General features: G+C 44.4%; 1 protein-coding gene across 1 annotated transcript; it reads left to right on the top strand.

The window, feature by feature from the left end:
• The first annotated feature begins 3,967 nt into the window (after window positions 1–3,967).
• Window positions 3,968–15,936, top strand: LOC101444813 (NUT family member 2G-like). The gene is made up of 8 exons (XM_058302843.1): window positions 3,968–3,974; window positions 4,170–4,878; window positions 6,556–6,684; window positions 7,927–8,066; window positions 8,539–8,831; window positions 10,908–11,024; window positions 11,349–11,388; window positions 15,896–15,936. The coding sequence occupies exons 1-8, from the start codon at window positions 3,968–3,970 to the stop codon at window positions 15,934–15,936; spliced, it is 1,476 nt and encodes a 491-aa protein (XP_058158826.1).
• The last annotated feature ends 1,893 nt before the right edge of the window (window positions 15,937–17,829 follow it).

Here is a 17,829-nt window from a genome sequence, read left to right as displayed (position 1 = left end):
GGGGGGGGGGGGTGGAAGGGGCGGGGCCCCCCCCCGCCCCCCCCATCCCGGCGTCACCGCCAGGGGCGCGCCCTCCCCACTGTGCACGTGCGCCTCCTTTCAGGAAACGGTTCCCAACCGACGCCTGGGGCGGTTGGAGGACCAGAGAGCAGGCGCCCCAGAGCCCCGCCCCCAGAGCCACGTGCGCACGCGCCAGGCTGCCAGCCCTGCAGGGCCCGGGGCCTGGGAGGGGCCTGGAGGAGAGGCGGGAGGTGGAGCCTCAGAAGGCGCTGTGGGGCGTGTCCAGGCCACGCCTCTTCTCCAGGAACCTGAGCAGCCATTCATGGCGCTGCGAAAGAGCACGTGGGAAAGGACCACTCACAACTTTCATACTTACAGATCTGCAAGATAGTTCCGTGCACTGAGATAGGGTCCTCCATGAAGTATTTTTAGAAGCGGTCTAGCCTAGGGCAGTGTCGTCAGATTGGAAGAATTGCTTATGCACGCCTTGACTGCACTTGTTTTCTTCTTGTTCATGGCCTTTCAAAAAATATGCTCCTTTTCATAGTCAGAGGCAGGGTGCCTTATAGAACAATCCTGGCATCGAATTTTAGACCTGGAAAACCCTACAAAGCTGTGCTTTCTCTGAACTCCATTGCTAGTGTGTATCCTGGGACTTTTTCCATATTAGAATATTTTTTAGTGAGTTTATTTAATATGCAATGTAAGTGTGGACTCAGCAAGATTTTCTCTGAAGGCTATATTTTTTTATAGCTTTCATCAGGACATTTGATCTCTGAGCCCAGAAACTAGTTCCTGGCTTTTTTGGGTCCTTAAACCTTGAGGCAAAATTCTTAGGTGGCTTCTTGGCGATGAAGTAGACTAAAAATGCAGACTTAGTTATACTTCCTGTGATTGTTTTCTGTTTCACTAGAAATGTAAAAATGGTGTATTTGGGTGGAGCATAGATGTAAATTCAGGTGTCTTTACTGTAGGTTCAGTGCTTTCTTTTTCTGCATGGGGTGAGTAACTATTAAGAACTGAATGGGTTACACTTCTTATATTGTGTTGCCTGCTAAAATAGAGGACACTTAATTAAATTTGAATCTCAGAAAAACAATGCATATTGGCATATATTTGTCATATACAGTTTGAGACATGATAAAATATATTTTGTTGTTTCAAATTTTACTGGGGTTTATATATTTTATTTCCTAAACCTGGCAACATTATTCTTAGGGATATTTTGAATGTTTTAATAATTGAAGAACTTTTCCTTGTAGTCTATCCTAAGGAAATCAAAGTTGAAAACAAGGTACCAGACTAAAGACCGTAATTGCAGTAAAATTAACACTAGATAATATATATGCTATTGTATATACTATTTATAATCAGAAATAAAACTGAAAACGTTCACAATGAATTTACATTGTGTTTGTTTTAGTTGCATGATATTTTTCTGGAAAAATGAAAAACAAGCAATTAATATTAGTTTCCTCTGATGATGTGGACTGGGTTGCCAGTGGAAAGGGGTGGGTGCAAGACTTGTCGTTGCCTTTTCCGTTTTGCAAAATTGGACTTTCAGACAACGTAAAGTTTACCTGTTAAAAGCAATCAAAACCATTAAAAGAGAAAAAAAGCAAAGATTTTTCCTGTAAGCCTACAAGCATGGAGCTCTTTGATGTAGAGGGACTTTGCAGCACAAACCTATGTGTATTTATAAAAAATTCAAGTATAGAACCTAGGAATAAGCCTTTGTGCTTTGTATTAGGAAGAATCAATAAACTGCTCTAATGAAGTACATAATAATTGTGCTGTCCATTTATACTTTGAAGGGACCACCTGCATTTTCCCCTGTGAGAGTCCTGGATGAAATTCTCCCCTCCCCCACCTCAGGCCCACCTGCCCTCTGCCCCTCCCCCACTGTAGAATGTCTCAGTGCTACATTCTAGTCCTGTTTAGATTCAAACTTCTCCATCCTTTCCTTGGGCTCCTGAGAATCTGTTGGCAGCAGGTCACTCTCTGAGTCGTGGAATTGAATCTTCATTAGAGGTTGCCAGATAGCAGTGGTCAGTGTCCAAGTGTACAGAGGTGACTTCAAAAAAAGGTAAGTGTTTATGATAAGGCAATGTGTTATCACTGGCCCTGATAACCTTCAAATCCATAGAAATTCAAATTTGACCCATTTTCTTCGAACAAGATTTGAGATGAACTAGAGGAAGGAAAATCACTGGACTCCACCAAGAACCTCTCACCTGGAATTTGGGGGGTAACATGTTGGAAACCTGAGACTTACAGTTGAGGAAGGGGTCTCCTTAAGAGGTTGATCTAGATATGTCAGAGTAATTACAATGGGTAGGAGAAAGGATGGGAACAGGAATAGATAATCTCTAGAATAAAGTCACATCACAAGTATACTAATTTGTCATGGGATTATGTTGTGTGGTGGCATAGAGAGGCTTGCCTCCATGCTTTGTCATGTCTTCAGGCACCTGGGAATTTATGATTTTACTGGAATATGACCTGGAGTAAATGAATAAATGAGATCATACGGGGACAGTTAGAATCAATGGTCTAACGTAAAAAACTTTTCAGTGGAGTTATCTTGGCCGAGTCAGCAGTGAAATATCCTGTCTGTGAGCTATCCTGGAAGTTACTCTAACTGCCCCAGGCCAGAGCCTCTAAGCTCCTACCAGCCCAGAGACATCTTTGCTTTCACTCCTGGCAAATGTTTTCTTTGATTCAATGTTGCCAGGGCAGTTTTGGTAACTTCAGCAAGTTTTAGAGATTGGATTTACCTGAATTTTATGACTTTTTCTTAAATTGTATAAACTCAGATGTTCAGAACAATTCATCTTCTCTAATTCCTCTTGGCGAACCCTCTGCCCTTCATTTAAAGTTGAGATGAAGATGTTGCTCATATTCCACGAACACTTCATGGTCATGGGATAGACAGTGGGTGCTATTTGTTTTCAGTAGAAAGCTCAATGATGTGTGATTACTTTTTTAAAGAGGGGAAGGAGAAGAGATACAATTAGGTATACTTTCCTCTATCACTAATAGTAGTAGTAGTTGTTGTAGTGTTTTTAACAGTCTGAAGAGATGATGGGGACAATACTCTTTAAGAATTTACTGCCTTCATAACATGCCTGTGCAGCCTAGAACGTACCCAAGAGAACATCCCTCACCTGCTCATGAGCATGCTAAGGGTTTTTTTTTCCAAAGATACCAGCTCTTTGGTCAAGAGGCTGACTGAATGTCTTCACTAAAGATATTGAGTCAGGCTAAATTTCTGGCAGTGATTTCCTCCAAGAGGGGCTTTCATCTGTTGATAGCACGGGTTTCTTTCTCCTTGGCACTCAGAGGTCTGGGAGCCTCACTGAACTGGGAGCAAGTTCTCTTATGGGAAGACTCTCATCTGGAGTTCTGCAACCTAAAATCACTAGAGGGACACTTGCTATTCTGAAGTTTCTCCACTATGTGCCTGCTAACTTATTGAAATTCATCACTCTGATTCTCTTACCATATGCATGGCTCTTCCAATAGAATGGCATACCTAATCCAGCACCACACAGGAGAAAAATGTCTCTCAGTGAGAAGGTGATTTATTTAAGTGCACAAGGAAGGAACTGGGAGAATCTTCCCAAAACCAGTTCAAAGTGAGGACTGGAACTCGAATTTTTGTAGGGAAAAAAAATGGGAGAGGTGAGAAGAAAAGCAAGTCAAAAACAAAAAACAGAAAACAAGTCATGACTTTAGATCTTCCAGGGTGTTGTGAGGAGGGTACATGCAATTTCTCAGTCCTGTGTTATCTCAAGCATGTTAAACTCCTAACTGTTGTCCCAGTTTCAGTGATATATCAGTGACAGTGTAGATATTGGTGCTTCTGGTGCTATTCTGTGGTTTTGCTTTGAGCTGACATTTTATTCTTGTTATTCCTGTAGGCAGAACTGGAATGGTCTGGTAAATGTCCTTTTGGGAACTAAGAATGAAGGGTAACTATTATGATTAGATTAATAGAAAACTATCTTAGTTATGTCTGGGTAGATCTATAGCTGCTTAGGGGAAGAAATGTTTAATAAGCACATTTTCCAACTATCAGTTTCCTAATGAGTAAAGGACAGTCCCTGATAGCCTCAAGAGTGTAGCCTTTGTGACCTCTAAATATATGCATTTCCTTGTCTCTACAGCATCTCCAGTGCTGGGACCAGACATGACCATGAACTCTGGAGCCTCCCTGTATCCCATCACTGCCCTGCCAATCCCCCCATCCACTCCTGGCCCACCACACCCATCTCCCTGGGGGCAGCACCCACCCCCAGTCTTGAATCCATCTTTCATTCCTGGCAGCTCTCTGATGCTGTCTGCATTCCCCAGACCACAGTTGGTGACAGGAAATGGGGGCCTTGTCACCAGTGGGACTGGAGGTGACAAAGTCATTATCCAAATCAGAAAACTAGGGGGACCAGCAGAGCCCCCTCCTACTCAGCCCTTTGTCCTTCCTCAGATTCCCCACATTTTGACTGACCCAAGGATCCTCTGTGGGGGTGCTCAGCAGGCCCCTCCTGGGATCTTGAGAGCCTCTGCTGGGGAGCCCTTTATCCCAGGCTTGGCTGTGGGGTGCACCCAGGCTGCTGAGGGAGGCTGGACCCCAGGCCTTCCTCCTCAAGCTCTACCACCAGCTGCCCAGCTGGCCCCCAGTATTCCTCCAGGGAATGCTTTCTCCAGGCCACAGGGGCCCTCCAGGGAGGGTGGTCCTCCCTCCACCCAGTTGATGGATGACTCCTGTAATCCCAAGAGTGTTTACCAGAACTTCCGACGTTGGCAGTACTTCAAGTCCCTGGCCCGGAGGCACATTCGCCTGAGTCCTGATGCTGAAGCTCTTTCCTGCTTTCTCATGTGAGTGGCTTCCTCTTGGAGACACATTTGATTCTCTTGGAACATTCAGATACAGAGGACTAGGGGTTGATTCCCCCGGTTAAGGTCTCTAGAAATACTTGACAGTAGGTCATGATGAGAGAAGATATATTTCTAGCTTATGACTTATTTTCAGGTGTCTATCGCAATTGATAATAACCTCCCTATATTGGGTGTCCAGACATTTTCTACTTTTGTATCATTTTCCTAGTAATCATTGACATAAAAACTAACAATCAGAGAGGTGCCCTGTGATAAAGTGAGGAGACTTCATTTGAATTGAAGTGTGACTACAAGCATCACAGACCTCCCCTTGCACTCTACCTTCCAACACAAGACTTGAGCATGTGTTGTCCAGAGAAAGCCAAATCCACAGATGATGATGGTGGGTGCAGGGATCAGGCAAATCCCTCTAGTTTGCCCCATCCACATTGTTCTGGAGAATTCCAGTTAGAACTGGAAAGTGGTAAAACCTGTATAGTCATGAAGTACATGGGCTCCCCGTCACTCAATTTGTAATCCTGGAGAGGTTAACTCACTTGGTAATCTCACCTGTAAGGATTTCTTCCATTTATTTTGGAGTATTGCTGAGATGGTTACATGAGCTACTACACTAAGTGCTTCATCGACTAAACATCTCATGCTTTGCTTCATTACATGATAACTAGTTTTTTTTCTCATTATTATAATTCTTAGTTTTTGTTATTGTTATATTATTATTATTTTAAGATTTTGAAAGAACAAAGGAGAAGAGCACAAGAGCTCAAAAAAGGCAAAATATCCTAGCTAAAGAGTGTGAATGGATGATTAGGAATGTGGTCCAAGACCATGGGCTGTGGTAACTGTGAGACAGAAACATTAGTGATGATAATAGTTTTCTCTTTTCGCACCCAGAACTGCCATCTGTCTCTGCTCTGCACTGCCCCCAGGAAAATTATGTGTCAACTGCAATAGAGCCTATATCAACCAACAAGACACTTACTTTTATTTACATAATGCTTTTCAATTTTGGAACTCCTAAAATTATCCCCTGCCCCAGTAAATAATTCAAGGAAGTCTTCCAAATTTCCAGTTTAACAGTCTTAATGATGCTCCCACATTCTTGAACACTCTACCTTCAGCTCTTGGAGCAAACTCTCAAATACAGTCAGCAGCTTGATCCGCTGTATCTTGAACCAGCCCAGGGTTTTCTCCATGGCCATGGGCTCCAATGACACCTGACTTTGGACATTAACTTCTCCTCTTCATATTCTGATGCTCTGCTTTCCAAAGTACTGATCAACTCATAGTCACCTGGGATCTAGCTTAAATGTTCAGGCTTTTTGCTCCTGGGTATATGTGCAGAAATTGCTTTTAATGTATTCTCCCAGTTCATTCAATACACAGTGCCATTGAAGATACAAAGGGAAGTCAGAGATTCCAAAATAATCCTTTCATTGAGCTGGTCTTTCAGAAATGAATGCTATTTTTGATATTTGATGTTCAGTCAGGGATCGTCTAAGGCAGATGTACTTAAAATCACAGGGTACACATTGCAAGGAGGACATGAAGGGACAGATGGTAGGTAGATATGATGGGGTTCAGGTGATGTTTGTTGGGTGGTGCCAGAAGGGGTAGGAGGAGATGGATGTAGACTATTACTGACACGGGGAATTTTAGCCCAGTGCTTCGATCGCTGGCCCGTCGGAAGCCTACCATGACCCTGGAGGAGGGACTGCAGCTGGCCGTGCAGGAGTGGCGGCACACAAGCAACTTTGACCGGATGATCTACTATGAGATGGCAGCAAAGTGAGTCCCAGGATCCTTGTTAATTTGCGGGGTTTTGTGGCCAGGTGTGACAGAGGAGGATGAAGTCAGACAGGGGTCTTGCATTTTTGGTTGTCAATAGAAGGGATATTTAGAGCAGGGGGTGTCAACTAGGTCAGTATTCCCTGGATATTGAAGGATGAACTCCTCCATGCACTCACTCTCACCTTTAGTACTGGGACATTTTTTCAGCTTCCATTCATAGGAGGCTCAACCTTTCTCTGATATTAGGTCTACAGATGTCATGAAACTGATGATCTTAGGATGGCGTTGGGGTAATTCTTGAAGATTCTGGTGACATTTAGCCTCCAGATTGTAGGTACTATGCAGTGATGACATGCTCCATAAGGCAGGTTCCTGCCTGCCTGGGTGTCTGGGCAGCTGAAGCCTATTGGCATAGAAATTTGGGCCCACCTCTCCTCATGAGATAATGCCCAAATTTCTCCCTGTCATCGCGGATGAGACAGTTGTATGAAGTTAATTAGGGGAAGCCAGGGTCTCAGATGTCCTGTGAACAAGTCTTTCAGCCTTGACTGCATTTTAAACCCTGGGCTAAAAACACAAAGCAATGAAAGAAAATAAAAAAATAAAAAATAAACTACAGCATTGGAAATTGAATCCCCTCCATAATGTTTCCTTCTACTTTCTTTCCAAATATTTCTTCATTAGGTTTACTGTTCTAAGGCTCTCAGATTCTTAGATCTGGTCACCAATCCCTGCTTTATGTGCAATATTAACATCTCAGATCTCAGCTTGGGACTGTCACCTCATCTGTATAGTTTATGCTATGACATTATTGACTTGGGGGTGGTGGCCCACCTTTGTGATCCTGCCATGTATCACACTGGCTAATTTAATTCAACAACCTATACCAACCCACTGGATCCTAGGTGAAGAGAGTGTATACTCAAGCAATTACAACCTATAGACACGACCTTGAAAATCTACAAAGTACTGGATTCATTCATTTTTTTTACATTTCCCTTAAGTGATGATGAGTTTTCTTGTTGGTGAAGGGATGATGTGATGACCTCATGAAGTACCCCCAAACTGTGGTTGTACTGCTGAGAGTAACACCCCTCTTGGAAAAGCATTTATCCAAGACCATGATAACCCACCCAGGACACTTAGTTTCCCCTATTGTTGGTGCTGATCTCTTTTTCTAGGCATCACAGTAGGCCAGGCCACCTTCTCAACACTGCTTGTGCCTTCTTCCCATGCTAGGTTCAAAGAGTTTGAAATGGAAGAAGAGAGGCAGATTCAGATGTTGGAGGAGAGGAATGGTTTCCAGCACCCTCCACCACCAGCCCCTCCAAATCTTCATCCACAGGTGCTCCCAGGCACTGTGGAAGGCCAAAAGCCAGGTATGGCTCACCACATTCCAACAGAAGACAAGGCCCAAAGGGGACAGAGGGCAGGCAATAGTACTCACATGTGCTACATTCCCTTCATGATGTGCCTTCTGTATTTCAAACAGAGAAACCCATCAAGATACCTCTTGTCATGGGCTAGGTCAATTTTCTCAGGTGTCATAACTATGCTCTCATCTTGACTGTCAAAAGGGACACATTTATATAATATTCCTGATGATTACGGGATGGATGAGGGGATGTCTTTGAATGTCAGAAGTTCCTCTTTATCTTGTACAGAAACTGTCTCTAAGATCATTCATCTCTTAAATTTTATCCTATAAATGCCCATATAGTTTCAGATTAGTTTGAATGAAGTGGGAGCATTTCCTGTCTCTGAAATATTGCTCTAACCAATATATGGTTGGCAGATTAAAATTGGAGATTCATGCCACTTTCACTTCTTGATTTCTGCCCCTACCTTTAGTGCCCATTCCAAAAAGGTCAGCCGCCAAGGCTGAGGTTTCCAGGCAGAGACAACGCAGACACCGGCGGACTGTGAAGACAAAGGCCCCCAAGGAGATCCCACCTGAAGCTGTAAAGGAGTACATTGACCTCATGGATGGGCTGGTAGGGCCTGTGCACCCAGCCTCTAAGGGGGAAGATGGAAAATGGGAAGAGGAAGAACATGGGCAGCAGGAAGACGATGGAATGTATGCAGACCCGGATCTCCTCAGCTACATCGACCAGCTGTGTGCAGAGGAAGACTTCATCACCAAGGTGGGTGGATTTTAGGTGTGGTGTCTAGCAGATTCCCTAGTTTTAGCTCTGTCACCACATTTAGTTCTGTGCTTCTTTCCCAGTCTGCTGAAACTTGCGTCTATTCCTTATCTCATGAGCAGAGTGCAGTCTGTGCATGTATGTGTTTTTGAGTCTTTGTGTATGTGTTTGTGTGTGTGTATGCATGTAGCTGGTGGAGGTCATCGTCCAAAACATCCACAGATTGCAGATTGAGGTGCAGTGTCAACGTTTTCTCTCCTACTTCCAAAAGAGACAGGCGGCTCTTTCTCAATGGTGCTCAATCCCCTTCTATTTATTTATTCATTCATTCATTCATTCATTCATTCATTATTTCCTGTTATTAGCTTTATTTGTAATAACCCTGAAATGGAAACAATGCAAATGTCCTTTTTTTAAAAAAAAATTTCATTTTATTTATTTATTTCTCCCCAACATTTTGTGGTGTTTTATTTGTTTTTTTCCCCCTCTTTATTTTTTAAAAGTTAAATTCAAAAAATATATGAGTTCCCCATATATCCTCCACCCCTCTTATCACATTCCTCCCACATCAACATCTTTCATCATCAAGGCATATTCATTGCATTTCGTGAATACATTTTGGAACACTGCTGCACCACATGAATAATGGTTTACATTGTAGCTTATACTCTCCCCCAGTCCACCCAGTGGGCCATGGCAGGACATACAATGTCCAGCATCTGTCCCTGCAGTATCACCCAGGACAACTCCAAGTCCTGAAAATGCCGCCATATCATTTCTCTTCTTTCCTCTCCCTACCCTGAGCAGCTACCAGGGCCACTTTCTTTCTCCACATCATTGTTACAGTTCCTTCCATTACTAATTACAATAGTTCCATACTAGAAAATCAGTAAGTTCACTCTAATCCATACTCTATTCCTCCATCCTGTGCACCCTGTGATGGCTATGTCCACTCCACCTCTATATTGAGAAGAGGCTTAGATTCCACATGGAAGATTGGTGCAATTCTCCTGCAGGCAGTTGTAGGTACTCTTGGCTCCCTGGTGTGGTCGTAGACCTTCTTCATCTCCCTGTTGGTTGACTAGGGTAAGTCCAATGAACCAGAGGGTAGAGATGCAAATCTGCTGAGGCTCAGGGCACAGCTGCCACATGGACAGTCCAGAGATTCAGGTCTCCTGAGCATACACCAACCCAGTGCCAACCACAGGTTCAGTAAAAGTGACAGAAGAGGCATGTGTAGAAAAGTCACATCTGAGTCCAACTCCATCACACTCAGGAACACAAACTCCAAAGTAGGGCCAGCTGAATGACCCTGAACTCCAGAGCCAAATGCCATGACTATAGAACCTGTGGGTCTCTGTAGCCCTCAGGAGAACCAGTACCTGGGGTTGAACCTACTTTGGCTGTCTCTGGGATCCTGTTTAAGATGCTTAAGGGGGAACATCTGACACAGGCAGGCTTCTAGGGAGTGTGTGAGTACTCATTTGGTCAGAGTGGGTTATATCATTAGGTGGAGACCCATACAATGAGTGTTAAGGTATACCCACGTCCTGGGGAGGACTGATGTTCTCAAACAGTGGGAACTGTATCTCTCGAGAGAATTGGTGGCTCCCAGTGGGTTAGGGCAGTCGAGTATGTCAAGCCCTCAACAATTGTTGCAGGTATCTCTAAATATGGTCTTTCAAGTAATGAAGATTGATTGGCACTGTGACCCCTGAGGGGAAGGGGAAAAAAAGTATTGAATAGATGAAATCAGGGTAACTGTGGGGCAATGGAAGTGTTCCACAAGATCATGCAATGATGGGTATAGGTCATGTAAATTACACCAAAAATGTATAAAAGTCTATAGACTAAAATGTAAACCATAATGTAAAACATAAGATAACTAAAAATTCAGAAAATTGTGTAGTCTAAAATATAAACCATAACGTAAACAAAAATGGAACCATGTTTGAAAGCTATGTTTCAATACTGGTACATCAGCTCTAGCAAATATAATATGAACATATAAAAATATCATCGCTGGGGAAGGGACAAAGTGTTTGATGTTCAATCCCCTTTTATTACTGTTCCCAGGTGGAGGCTGTCATTCACCCTCGATTCCTAGAAGAATTGCTTTCCCCAGGAGCACATATAGACTTCTTGTCTCTAACAGAGGAGTTGCAGCAAGAGGAAGGACTCACACCCACCCAGGTACAACAAGGGTGGGAGGGAACCTCACAACATGTAATCCAAATGATGTTGTCTAACCTATTTTGTCTTGAGGGGTATGACTTCTGGAGAATAACAGCTGAAGGTGTGGGGACAAGTGGAGAACCAGTAGGGAGGAAACTATGGAGAGGTGTGGGGTAGGAGTGGCTAGGACTAAAAGTTTGGGAATAATGCATAGGAAGATGGGCAGAATGAGCTATAGTATATGTATACAAAATCTACATGCCTTCTGCCCAAGTGCAATCATCTCCATCACCCATTCAGCCACCTCATGTGAGTCATTAACTGTCTATTTCCTTGACACAGCTGGTTGAGAAGCGTCTCCTGTCCTTTAAAGATGTAGAGGGTGTGGAAGCAACTCCAAGTTATGGCATACCTGGATTGGGCTCAGTTCCTTCCATGTGCAAGTCTAGCAATGGTGCAGAGAATAAAGCTGACCATGGCCAACTTCTAGGGGTTAAAGTCAACACTGATGCCCTATATTTGGATGACAGAGCAGACAATAACGTGGACCTCCCTAAAGACATTGCTGTCTCTCCAAGGAGTCTGGAGGATCCCCAAATCATAAAGAAACAAATCTCCTACCCTCACCAACACCAGAGACACTCTTCCCCGAGATTCAGAAGAAGAGATCACGTGGCTCTTCGAGAAACCTATCCTATGAGTACAAAATCCAAGCCCACAGATGGGTCCAATGAAGAGGAAGATGAGGAGCTCCCCAGCCTTGCATTCCTCTTGGCACCACGACATCACCTTTTGCCATGGGGACTTGTCAAGAGTCCCCTCCCTCACTCAGGCCGTCATACCTCTGGAGTCAAGGGAGCCTGTGGAGCATACCTGTCTGTATCATCTGTGAAAAGAGGTCACAATCAAACTCCTCATCCTGATTCCAAGCCTCCAAGTACAGCTTTAGTGGAAGGTTCATCTTCTGCTGAAAGCAAATCCCACCTCAGTGCTGATTTTGGGGCCTCTGGGAGGCACACTGTGGCTCTGGGTGCAAGTCAATCTTTTCAGCCTCCAAAGAGAAGGTGTGACCAACTTTTAGATGACAGAAAGAAGAAGCCCCGATGTAGAGAATAGGGAGCAGTGGAACCAAATTCTCCACATACCAGACCTTCCTTTGTGGACCCCCAGAGTAGATTTCATCTTGCTTTAACCAAATGACTCTAAATGTTTCTTCCTGGTACTACTGCTGTTCCTTGGCAGTTCTAGAGATTGTGGGGAGGGCAATGAGGGCCTTCCAAGACTTTCCAATGTGAACATGATCCCCTTGGTGGGGGATGAGGAGTGGTAGTTTTAGGAGTTGTGTAGTAAATGTAAATAAAGGTAATTTTCCTTAAAAATGCTCTCTGTGCTGCAATATTGTGTCTGCCCATCATTGATACTTGAGGGATGGTGTATGCCCAGTATGGATGCCTGACTGGACCATGGTGCATGGCAGTAGGTTATCATGAAATAAATAAAGTATCACCACCACTGTATGCAGCAGTCCCAAATATTGCTGGTCTAAAGCAAGAAATTAGAACCAGTTATGTCACTATCACTTTGTTTTAGATCCTGCTAATGCTTTCATTAGTACCTCCTTAGACAATTCAAACATGTCTGTATTTGCCTTCATGTGTGAAGGCCAACAATGGACTTTTATGGTGCTTCCACAAGGCTCTGTGCACAGTCCAACCATCTGTCATGGCCTCTTCACAAAAGATCTGGTCACAGGTAGAAACCTATAGTTGTTACCTTTATTATATTGATGACATTATAATAATCAGTAATTCTCTTTTGTAATTAAAAAAAAAAAGAAGCACAAGATACAATAATATCCCACCCTGAAAGCTGGGGATGGGCAATCAGTTGGGATAAGCTGCAAGGCCCTGGCTGCTATGTCAAATTCTTTGGTGTTCTTTGGTCAGGTAAGACAAAAGCTATACCCTCTTTTGTAATCAATAAAGTACAGTGTTTTCCCACATTACAAACTACAAAACAATTAATGGGTTTTCTGAGTTGTTTTGATATTGGATACCATTCATCCCTCATTTAGCCCAAATATTAATGCCATTTTATATGCTAATCAGAGAAGTTCAACCATGGAAATGGGAAGACAACCACCAGGCTGCTTTGGAAGAAGTGAAGAGGGCAATAGCACAGGAGGCACTAGGGCTGAGGTGGGTGGGCAGTGACTTACCCTATCAACTGGATGTGGCCAACACTGATATTGGCTTTGGGTAGGGTCTGTACCCTTTCGGTTTTGGTCACAATTATGGAAAAGGGCTAATTTACAAAATAGTTCCTTAGAGAAGCAACTATATGGAGCATACAACATTTTGTTTCAAGGGGAAAGTTTAACCCAAAAATGCCAGTCACTCTGAAGACTGCAACCCCTATCCAGGGGTGGACCACAGGTACTGCAAACAAACCTTGCTTGGGCAGTACACAATTAAGTACCTTTACAAAGTGTTACAGCACAGTGTCTTCAATTCTAGCCCTTTAGGTGCTGAATTGCATGAGATCCTAGGCCGAGTGTCTTATGTAAACATTCTTTGACCCAAGTTATAACCTCCCCCCAAGGTGGCCATTAAAGTGCCCACTAAAGAAGGCAAAGTGATGTCGGGGTTCCTTTGGCTTTGCCCAGGCTGCTCGAGGTGGGGGGGGGGGGCTAGGCGGACGCACAGCGGGCGCGAAGAATGCTGCGGAGACGGCAAGTGGTGGCAGTGTGCAGTCTGCTTTATTCAGGAAGTGCTGGACAATATATATTGTGGGGTGAGGGGACGGGGCAGGCAGGAGACGGCATGTGGGGCATTGGTCAGTTGGAGCTGGTGGGAGTTAGGCGATGTGAAAGTTGGCCGGCGGGGATTGGCGGGTGGTCGTTGGATGGCATGGCCCCGGCGAGGGGGAAGAGGGGGAGGCAGTAGGTCGGGCTCAGTGGTGAGGCAGGAATGGTCGGGAGGGCGTGGCTCACCCGTACCTCGGCGAAGAGCGGGCGGCCCATTCGCCAGACAGGGAGAGCGGGACTCGCCCATGCCCCTGTGGAGAGCAGGAAGCCCGTCCGTTCTACTGGTTTCCTTGGCCCACTGTAGCTCGCCTAGATAGCCTTCCCTCAGCAAAGGAACATTTTCAGTGAACGCATGGTACATGGACATTTTGGCTAGTGGACAGCCTCCTGTGTGGAGGTCTGTGGCAGTGCAGCTCAGCACTGAAAGTATTTTGTCAGAAAAGAGCACCATGGAAAGCAGTCAGTGGGCTGCATTGAGAGCCATGTGGAGGATCTTGGTACACAAGCCCTAGAACACGCTCTCTGTACTCATATTTGCACAGTATATACCTGGATGACAACTTGGAAACAGGAACACAGAATGTCATAGGCTGCCTACTGTGCGGGAGAGATCTGTGGAAGGCCATCTGGGACTTGTGCCAGTGGCAAGAGGTAACTAATTTGTCCCTGCCCACTCCTCTAACACCCTCTGAGGAATGTTGATGCAGATGCCCTTGGGAAAGTCTGGAGCCATAACGTTGAGACTATTGAAGCAGCAGAATAACTCTAGTAAAAAAAGCAGACATTGTGGTTACTGACCATGTGGTACTTAGCCCAACAGTTCCAGCTGCCTATCACTCACCAGCAGCTTGTGGACATCACCTATGCATGTCCTTTGACACAGGACTCTTGTTGGCATTGCCAGTGGCCAGGGAACTCCATTCACCAGTCACCTCTGCAGTCCTGGGCAACGTACCAAGATGTTGCTTGGACTTCCCATTTACCCTATAACACCACTGACAGAAGCCTTATTAAAAAAAATGAGTAGCTTTTAAAGGAACAAATAAAAGGTTATAAGGGATCTTTACAACAATGGACTAAGGAACTCTATCCAGGTTTGACCCCTTTGAAATACTTACAGCAGGACCAGTGCAAAGACATTGAGAATACAAGTTAAAGGGCAGCCACTCTACAGCCCAAAATAGTATCAACAATAATCAGTTGTTGCCTATTCCTCAAACCATACAAACTGGGAAAAATGAGTTCCTCTGCCCATGGTACTGACTTATGCAGCCTCAATGATTGGGAATCTTACACACAAGGGGAATAGGAGTCACCCAAAACATTGTTAAAAGACCACAGTTTTCACAAAAATGTCAGTAAAAATCTTTATTCATAACCTAAGGTCTCTTATTCCCTCTGGGGACCTAGGTGTGTCTATGTGGATTGTCCTTATGCCTAAACTAGTTCTTTTTTTTTAAAGATTTATTTTTTATTTATTTCTCTTCCCTTCCTCCCCCAGCCCCTCAGTTGTCTGCTCTCTGTCCATTCGCTGAGTGTTCTTCTGTGACCACTTCTATCCTTATCAGTGGCACCGGGAATCTGTGTTTCTTTTGTTGCATCATCTTGTTGTGTCAGCTCTCAATGTGTGTGGCGCCATTCCTGGGCAGGCGGCACTTTCTTTCGCTGGGTGGCTCTGCTTACAGGGTGCACTCCTTGCGCATAAGGCTCCCCTACACAGGGAAAACCCCTATGCAGGGGACACCCCTGCATGGCACAGCACTCTTTGAGTGTATCAGCACTGTGCATGTGCCAGCTCCACACGGGTCAAGGAGGCCCAGGGTTTGAACTGCAGACCTCCCATGTGGTAGGCAGATGCCCTACCCATTGGGCCAGGTCTGCTTCCCTAAACTAGTTCTTAACATCACCGTAGGAAATGGTGAGAATTTCCGAGGGGGAAATGTCTGGTATTGGAAGTTTCCTCATGGGAATCCCTTGCCTGATACTTGGTTTTCTGCTAATGGGAATGCTGGCTGTATGCTCTTAAGCCAGCACCAGCTGCCCCCTTATTGTTCCCCATGAACCTCTTTCTTTTTGCCCACAGGGCCCTCCCCAGTGCCTTTCTGCAGTGGCTTTTGGCAGTAAGCCAGGCCCAAAATTGGACCCAATGCTGGGTTTGCACAGACCTACCTACTGATCTTCCTTGGACTGAATCTTCTGTAATTAGACCGCGTGGAACACCTTGCTGGCCTTGGGGAATAGCACCCATAGACAAGTTTGAAAAGAGAACTTTTCATTTAAGACTAAAATCCAGCTGCCATCTTTCCATGAGACTCATAATTATATATTTTTCCTTGTAAGGGATCAGGTAAATAAGTCCAGGCCTTTATTAGGAAATGCTATACATAGTGGTTCAGGATGGGTAACAGCTGAGTCTGTCACAGTAGATTGCATCACCCCTGTCTGCACGGAGTAACAAGAGGGAACCCTTGATGGAGAATAGTTACCCCTAAGTTGTAAAATTTAGAAAATGATAGTCTTTTCCAGTGGCAGGCCTACCACTCATTAACTGGAGCCTATCCTTCCCCTAAAGGAAGGATATAGACTTACAGGCAAAACTGGTCACTTTGCCTGAACAGGAAAATGCGTAACCACCACTTTATGTGACTCATTACCTCATACTCCCAGTACTTGGAAAAATAGTCAAGGTTACAAATAAATTAAAGTGCACTCCCTGTGGGTTTTATCCATTGGCTGTTTTTGTGCCAGGCAGTGTTAAAATTGTCACCAAAAAAAATTAATAATAACCATATTAGCAAATAACACTGCTGAAGCTCATAATAATTCCAAAGTAACAATTTCCTTACTAAATGAGGAATCTTTTCCACTACATAAGGTAGCTTTACAGAATAAAATAGTTTTACATATTCTTACAGCTAACGAGGTGAAACCTATGCCTTTATTAATGTTTTTTTAAATTAATTAATTTATTTTTAAAGATTTATTTATTTATTTCTCTCCCCTCCCACCCACCCTGGTTGTCTGTTCTGTGTGTCTATTTTGCTGTGTCATCTTTGTCCACTTTTGTTGTTGTCAGCAGCACAGGAATCTGTGTTTCTTTTTGTTGCGTCATCTTGCTGTGTCAGCTCTCCATGTGTGTGGTGCCATTCTTGGGCAGGCTGCACTTTCTTTTGTGCTGGGCGACTCTCCTTATGGGGGCGCACTCCTTGCACATGGGAGTCCCCTACATGGGGACACCCTTGCATGGCAGGGCACTTCTTGCGTGCATCAGCACTGTGCATGGGCCAGGTGCACACGGGTCAAGGAGGCCCGGGGTTTGAACCGCAGACCTCCCATGTGGTAGATGGACGCCCTAACGACTGGGCCAAGTCCGCCGCCCTTTATTAATGTTGAATGCTGTGCATATATTCCTGATCACTCCCAAAATATTTCACAAGCTTTAAATCATATGCAAGAGCACATACAGCACATTGGTAAATTAGCTATTGACCCCTATCTAAATGGTTTAATTCCCATTCTTAGTCATGGCAACATGGTTTTGTAAGTTTACTACATTTGCTGGAAGACTCCTATTAATTCTGTTATCTGGTCTACTGTTGCTGTGGAATGGGGATGCAATCCATGTCCTATGGTTAACCTAAGCTTTAGCACAGGGGTGGATTGTAGGGGCCCAGGGTCCAGGCTCCCCTTCCTTGTGACCCGGACATAAGTTAAAAATTAACAAACCTCCCCAGAGGGAAAAGAGCCAAGGTGTCCATGGTATATATCTCCTCAAGAGGTACAGGTCTTTCCTGAGATAACACCACCAGAGCCCACTGCGTGCTCCATGTGACCCTAGCAGAAGCTCTGTTCTCAATACCCTGTGGAAATAATTCATTCCAAAAACCTTATATTGCCCCTCAGTTTCCTCCCACTTTGCAGAGTACTAACATTATTCTCCAGACCACCACCAGTGAAGGTCCTCTCCTGTTCACAAGTAGCCATAAAGTTTATGTCTTACTCAGTGCTGAGTGCATT

The sequence above is a fragment of the Dasypus novemcinctus genome, chromosome 8 (genome assembly GCF_030445035.2).
Source record: "Dasypus novemcinctus isolate mDasNov1 chromosome 8, mDasNov1.1.hap2, whole genome shotgun sequence".
Taxonomy (NCBI): Eukaryota; Metazoa; Chordata; class Mammalia; order Cingulata; family Dasypodidae; genus Dasypus; species Dasypus novemcinctus.
The sequence above is the reverse complement of the archived record's forward strand: the minus strand, read 5'-3'. Positions and strand labels throughout refer to the sequence as shown.